The sequence below is a fragment of the Adiantum capillus-veneris genome, chromosome 12, assembly GCF_014529385.1.
Source record: "Adiantum capillus-veneris isolate H3 chromosome 12, ASM1452938v2, whole genome shotgun sequence".
NCBI lineage: Eukaryota > Viridiplantae > Streptophyta > Polypodiopsida > Polypodiales > Pteridaceae > Adiantum > Adiantum capillus-veneris.
In genome coordinates, this window is record NC_140942.1 from 123,428,791 (window position 1) to 123,436,293 (window position 7,503).

At 41.0% G+C, this 7,503-nt stretch overlaps 1 protein-coding gene across 1 annotated transcript; it reads right to left on the bottom strand.

Moving 5' to 3' along the window:
• Positions 1-2,790: 2,790 nt before the first annotated feature.
• On the bottom strand, positions 2,791-7,093 carry LOC147446456 (pentatricopeptide repeat-containing protein At2g39620-like). Its single transcript, XM_086525662.1, has one exon. The coding sequence runs from the start codon at positions 6,591-6,593 to the stop codon at positions 2,901-2,903; it is 3,693 nt and encodes a 1,230-aa protein (XP_086381788.1). The 5' UTR covers positions 6,594-7,093; the 3' UTR covers positions 2,791-2,900.
• Positions 7,094-7,503: the final 410 nt, after the last annotated feature.

Below are 7,503 nucleotides of genomic sequence, written 5' to 3' on the forward strand. Positions count from 1 at the left end.
GCATAACAATATGATGCACAAGAAGCATGATGAGAAACTATATGAGTACAACTTGACAAAGATGCATCCAATTTACTGTCACACAAAGTAAGTATGCACTAGACACTTTGGCATACCTTGAGTTTCCTCATTTTTAGCTATGTCCTCATAAAGTGTATCATTTACGTCTGCAAAAATCTTGGGGGTTAATGGTAGGGAGATTCCACATGCGTGCACAAAAATCTCCCCTTTACCCCTATATACGTAACATTCTATGTAGATTTACCCTTTTTACCTTCTTTGAACCCCCTATTGTACACACGTGTTATCATATAGTAACTCTTAGTGAATATCCCGAGGCAAAAATAGGCTGGTCTATGATCACTTGAAACATGAGTAGGGCAATTATTTGACTCATTTAGACTTACATATGTATCTCACCATTGAAAAGAGACAACAAGGTATCAAAAATATCTCGTGAGTTTACATGACAGCAAGGGTTGAATTGCATCTTTCACACAAACAACATCTCAAGAAATCAAGATATATTTTAATTGTAGATGATATAACTTGTAACCCTTGCTCTCAGTACTATAATCAACAAAGATACATTAGCCTTGTCATCCAATTTCTTGTGTTGTTGTTGTGGCACTATAGCATAAGCCAAGCAATCAAAAACATGCAAGTGACCAATGTAGATGGCTTCTTATCATGCCATGCCTCATATGGAGTCCTAAACTACAAATCTTTGGTGGGACACTTGTTAAGTATGTAGGCAACCCACATGATGCAAGAAATCATATGGCAAAGCTTGGCTCTTGACCATACATAATGCCATCTCCATGAGTGACCTATTTTTTCTTTAAGCAACATATATTGGTGTTTTATCCCATGACCAAGCAAAAATGCATCAAATTCTTTTGACATATACTACTCCCCTCGATTAAAATGGAAGGTGTCCACAGTATAACCGAATACATTTTCAGTCAGCAGCAAATTTTTTTTGAAGTACATGGCTTCATTTGAAGAAGATTCAGAAGATTCACTTCTTTCCTTACATGTCTTTTTAGCTTTTAGCTTAGGACATTGCTTTATCAAATGATCAATAGCTCTATAATAGCTACAAGGCCAAAAAAAAATTCCTCTTTCAGTAGATTTACCAGATGCATTGCTATTATGGGAGGCATTTGTCACAAATGGTTTTCTATATGAAGAAGGAGCATTGAAAGTAGCACTATTGTTATTGCTACCTCCTCTTTGTGTAGTAAGAAAGGCCTAATCAATAGCATGTTGATTAGCCCTATTTTTTCTTGACATAGCCTCTTTTAATAGCAAAGTGACCAAAACATCAAACTTAGCAGCATTATCATTGTCCAATGCAACAAGCTTCAAAGTAGAAGCAAAAGTCAGATGTGAATCTGGTAATGCATTTGGAACAGTCTGCTCAAGTGAATGGTCAAGAATGACTCCGTCTACAATAGTAAGTTGCTCATTGATATCTTTGATTTCAAGAAGAAAATGTCTGTTCCATCTTCCTCGTACGTGACTTCTGGTTCTAGTTGTTTTTGTAGATATGTTGGTTTCTCCTCATTGCAATCTGCATACAATGCCCATACAATGCAACTAGAATGTCTCAAGCCTGTTTTTTTGTTTTGGTTGAACGAAGGTGAGTAGTAATTGTGCGCTTAACAGACAATGCAATCAATAAATCCACTTACACATCTCTACTATTTCAACGAGCATGTTCACTTGTAAGTAAAATAGCTCGAGCAATATAGCAAGAGTGTTAGAACCTACAACATGCTCCACAGTACCTAGATCCACAGAACGTACATCAAAACCTTTAACAATGTTCTATACACCCTTGGAACAATTACATGCTACATCATGTAAGCCCATAATGGATAGTTGTCTCCATCAAATTTTTCATTAGCAGACATCTTGAAAACATCATTACTCTCAACCATAGTGAACAATTGAACCTAATTTAGAAAATGCCCAAATCGAGAAGGGAAACTGCACTTGCTATATAGCATAGACCCCTGCAGATTGTCGAAGACTTGTTATGTAGATATTTGCAGTGAAAAAAGTCCCACACAAAAGGATAAAATAGCCTACGTAGTACTTGTTGTATTGGACATAGAGGCCAAAGCGAACCTGAATCAAAATTCTAAGCACACCTAGCTCTACGAGCTTTCGCAAAGAATCTATCAATCTTCTAATGCTTGCGAGTGCTCACCAAAATTGGAGAAAGTGAGTAGGGGGGTCTTAGTGATGCTTGCGACTATGTCCACTAGGGCATAACCTACTCTGATATCAATTGTTGGAGTTAGGGTTACAAGAATGCACACACAGCTTGGAGATGGGGAAGAAGCTCAGGGCACACAACAGAAAATGCATTGCTTGGTGTGTAAATACAAAGTAAGGTAACCCTATAGTGATGGGCATACATGCAAAGCACAAGAAAAAAAACTTTTAGTTTGAAGAAAAAAAGTGCCCTAGCAATCCTAAGTAACAAATTACTTCCATATACTTGGTAACAATAGTTCTTTGTCCAAAACCTTTGAGTTAAGCACAAAGAAAAGTTTTAAGATGCTCACTCTCAAAGCGTGCATCCACGCACATGCATATGCATACAGAAATAAGAGCATTTTTAATCCAAATAAATTCAAAACTCATAAGTTTCAAATTTCAACTGTTACAGTTGAGATTCGAATAGTTGTAGTTTATGAGCAACCAAAGGTACTCCAAGATATGTCTATACAAAACCCCTTTCCTAATCATGCCTATACCAATTGCCACCCCATCATTTTCAGCCTTTATGCAAAAATAACTAAGTAGGATACATGAGAAAGCCCCAACAACAGCCTCACTCTTCCCCTAGTCCTATGCATAAAATGCATTAATTGGTAGTTTAAGGGTTAATTATGCAAGGTAACAGAAAAACAAATTCCTAAATTTACACTGAAATATCGTGGAAGAGAAAGTAGACTCGATTCATCACCCATCATGCTCAAATTGAATGAAGATTCCAAAATTGAATCAAAGCTAGTCCTAGTACTTCTACCTATACTCGTATTACTTCTAAGACTACTACCAGCCCATACAGAATATTCTGATGGCTTCTTCCATGTATCAATCCACACCCTTCTCTTGTTGTCCAATTCATGCATCCAGTCACTATTTGCAGAGTTGGAATGCATTGGCCAATGATGGTTTGCAGCACTTTCATCCAAGCTCACTGAGTACCTGAAAGCATATTTTCCCAGCCTTAGACTTCCCCAGTTTCGACTAGCACACAATAAGGTTTGCCAAACAAAACTATGGGAGCTTTGCACCTCCTGAATCAAGGCTTCTGCTTTATCTAACTGGCCAGCACGCCCAAGCACATCAATCACATACACGTAATGCTCGAGGGTCGGGATAATACCATAGTCTCTGCTCATTGTCTCAAAATATGTCTGGCTTTCATGGGCGAGAGTTTCACAAACACACGCTTTTAGAACAACATTGAAAGTAACCATATCTGGCTTGATCTGCTCTTCTTGCATCTTACCAAAGCAATCAAAAACCTTTTCACTTTGCCCAAGCTGAGCATACCCTGCCATCAATGTGTTCCATGAAACAACATCATGAGTCGGAAGTCTATACAGCAGATTCTGCGCTTTTGCGAACCAGCCAAAATTCGCATATGCATTGATCAAGGCATTGCCAACCCAAACATTACTTTCAAACAGCCCATGCCTTTCAATCTGTGAATGAATTGCATAGCCCTTCTCTTTGGCTCCAAATCTGCTACAAGCTTTCAAGATGTGGACGAAAGTTGCAGGATTTGGGGATATACCATTGCATTGCATCTGTTCGAAACATTCGAGTGCCTCATCAGCACTCCCATGTTCACCATATCCTGCAATCAATGTGGTCCAAGAAACTGCATTGTGAACTGGGAGCAAGTCAAATACCTGTTGTGCCTTCACAAGCCAGCCACATTTTGCATACATATTTACCAAGCTATTTCCTACAGCCGGATTAATTTCCAATAGCTTCTGCCTCTCCATCTCAGAATGTAATTGCTTGCCTCTACCTATGTCCCTTAAAGTGCCACAAGCTTTCAAAATACAAACAAAGGTGATGGCAGTTGGCACGACAGACATTGCTTGCATCTTATCGAAAAGCATGATTGCTTTCTCGTTATGACCTTGCTCAACATAACCTGCCAAAAGCGCCGTCCATGAAACTGCATCACGAGCAGGAAGTCTCTCAAAAACCTCTTGAGCTTTGGCAAGGGATCCACATTTAACGTAAAAATCAAGCACCACATTACCGAGGACAATGTTTTTTTCTAAAAGAGCCTGCCTCTCAATTTCAGTATGTAAAAGTTGACCCCTCTCAATATCTCTTAATTTGGTGCAAGCTTTCATGCACCATAATAATGTAAGGGAGTTTGGCAAGACACCTTCTAGCTCCATCTGTGAGAAGCATGTAAGTGCCTCCCTGCTATAATCATGACCAACATATCCTGCAATTAGGGCAGTCCATGTGACTACATCAACAATCCTCAGTTTATTAAAAACTTGATGAGCCATGGCAAGTTGACCACATTTGGCATACATATCAACCAGTGCGCTAGCAAGTAAGAGGTCTCCATCCAACAACCCCCTCATTTCAACCTCATTATGAGCTTCTTGGCCAGTATACAAGGCTCCTTTATTTCCACAAGCTTCCAAATAGTAAGCATATGTAGTAGCATTTGGAGAGACCCCCTTCTGTCGCATGGACTCGAAACAATCAAATGCCTCCTCACTAGCACCATGTTTGTAGTATCCTGCAATCAATGCATTCCAAGACAAAACCTTTGGAGCTCGAAGCCTATTGAAACTTTCTTGTGCTTTTGAAAGCATGCCACATTTTGCATACATGTCGACAATGGTATTTCCAATTTTAGAGTCTCTTTCAATCAAGCCCTGTCGTTCAACCTCTGAGTGAACTTCAAAACCTTTCCATATGTCTCTGGTCATGCCACAAGCTTGTAAACAATATGTATATGTAACAATGTTATGCGAAACACCCTCATTCAGCATCTGCTCAAGGCAATCGAGTGCTCCCTTGCCATATCCATTGTCAATGTAGCCTGACACAAGGGCTGCCCATGAAACTACATTCTGAGAGGGGAGCTTGTTGAATACATGTTGTGCCATGGCAAGACAGCTGCATTTGGCATACATATCCACAAGAGCATTGCCGATAGCAAGCTCTTGTTCCAGCTGCCCACGTAGCACTATGTCCATATGTAGATGTTTTCCCTTATTGATGGCTCCTAAGCTGCCACACACTTTCATTGCACAAACATATGTGACTGCAGTAGGAGAGAGAGACTCCAGCTGCATCTTTTCAAAAAGCATCAGTGCTCGCTCACCATGCCCTTGTTCGGCATATCCTGCAATAAGTGCAGTCCATGAGAAAACATCTCGAGTTGGCAGCTTGTCAAACACTGACTGTGCACTAGTAAGGCAGTCACACTTGGCGTACACATCGACCAGAGTGCTTCCAAGTGGGGACTCTCCTTTGAGAAATCCCTTTTTCTCAATCACCGAATGTATTTCTTGGCATCTGTCTAGGTCACATACCTCACCACACGCCTTCAAGCTGTACATAAGTGTTAAAGCATTTGAAGGAACTCCCTCAAGTTCCATCAATACCAAGCAATCAAGTGCTTCTTGTCCATTTCCACATTTGCCATATCCTGCCATCATGACATTCCATGAGACCGCATTTCGAACTGGTAGCATGTCAAATACCTTTTGAGCTTTTAAGAGCAATCCACATTTGGCATACATATCCACTAGAACATTACCAACAGTAATATCTCTTCCTAATAACCCCTTACTCTCGATCTCCGCATGTAATTCACAACCCTTGTCTAGTGCACCAATATTGCCAAAGGCTTTCAAGCAACAAACAAGCATAACTCGATCTGAAGGAAGACCCTCATGCTTCATCTGTTTATACAACTCGAGTGTTTCTTCACTATACCCTTGTTCAGCATATCCTGTAATCAGCATAGTCCATGAGACTACATCCTTTACTAGAAGCCTGTCAAACACTTCCTTCGCAATAGAAAGCAAGCCACATTTCATGTACATATCTATCAAGCTATTGCCAAGAATAGGGTTAATTTCTGTAAGCCCTTGCCTATCAATCTCAATGTGAATTTGTTGGCCAAATTTGGGGTCCTGTATGCAGCCACAAGCTTTCAAGCAGCATACAAAAGTAACACAATTTGGATGAATACCCTCCATCTGCATTTGCACAAAGCAATCGAACACTTGCTCGCCATACCCATGTTCGGCATACCCTGAAATTATTGCTGTCCAAGACACGACATCCCTTATTGAAAGTTTGCTAAATATTTGTATTGCTTTGGAAAGCGCCCCACATTTCACATACAGATCAACCAAGGTGCTACCAACAAAAGGGTTACTTTCCAGGAGCCCCAATGCAGCAACTTCAGCATGTAAATATAGTGCTCCTTCAATGTCTTGGAATTTTGCACAGGCCTTAAGTTGGGCAACATAGGTATGCCCACAAGGTGGTAATGAGCCACTTCTCTGCATGTTCTACCAGAGAGTAGGGCTACCCAGTTTTAAGGTGGTGTGTAAAGGCAACTAGGAACATCTTAATCTCGTGTGAAACGCAACATTGTGGCTACCACTAGTCAATATTTCTCGGTTTTAGAGCCCACTGCTGCCCCCCAGTGGCCTGCTATCATGCCATCAGACACGCCAGAACAGCAGAGTCGTCGCAGGCCATGAGGCGATCTGGAAATGTGACCACTTCTGGTTCGATGTATATTTAAATACCCAATTCGAAAGCCTTTCATTGCAGACATTCTCCTTGCTGCATTTACGACGCGCTAAGCTAAGAGGACTTCCACATAGGCCTTCTAAAGGGCCTTGGAGTTGGGGGCCCTTCTTCAATTGCAGGGCCCAATAAAAAATATTCCCCATCCCATACTGCCACACGAGACGAAGCGTCCGTCTGTCTAGCAGCGACTGTGGCTCCGCCGTCATCTGCACCGAGTAAATATAGCACCTATGACAGGAAACATATCAACTAGCAAAAAACATTTTGTGAGCATACAAAAAATTTGAGATCATAGGGTAGAGGAGCCAGTAAAAAGACGCCTTCAAAAAAAAAAACACACTTTTTGGTTCCTTTTTTGGTTAGAATTTTGAGGCATGCGACGACGAGTGCCTGTGTGGTTAAAAGACGCCCCCCTCTAGAGAGACGAGTCTACCCCCTTCAAATTTTGGTTCCTTTTTTGGTTAGAGTTTTGAGGCATGCGACGACGAGTGCCTGTGTGGTTAGCTGAGATGTAACATCCTCACCATTCGATCTGATGTTCGAGCCTAGTTGGTGCGACGACCCTAAATCCTCCCCCCCTGGCAGTGTTGAAACTGGTGCTCGTTTTTATTACACACAATTTCGAACGTCGTCTCGTACTTCGCCATTGGACTGTCGATC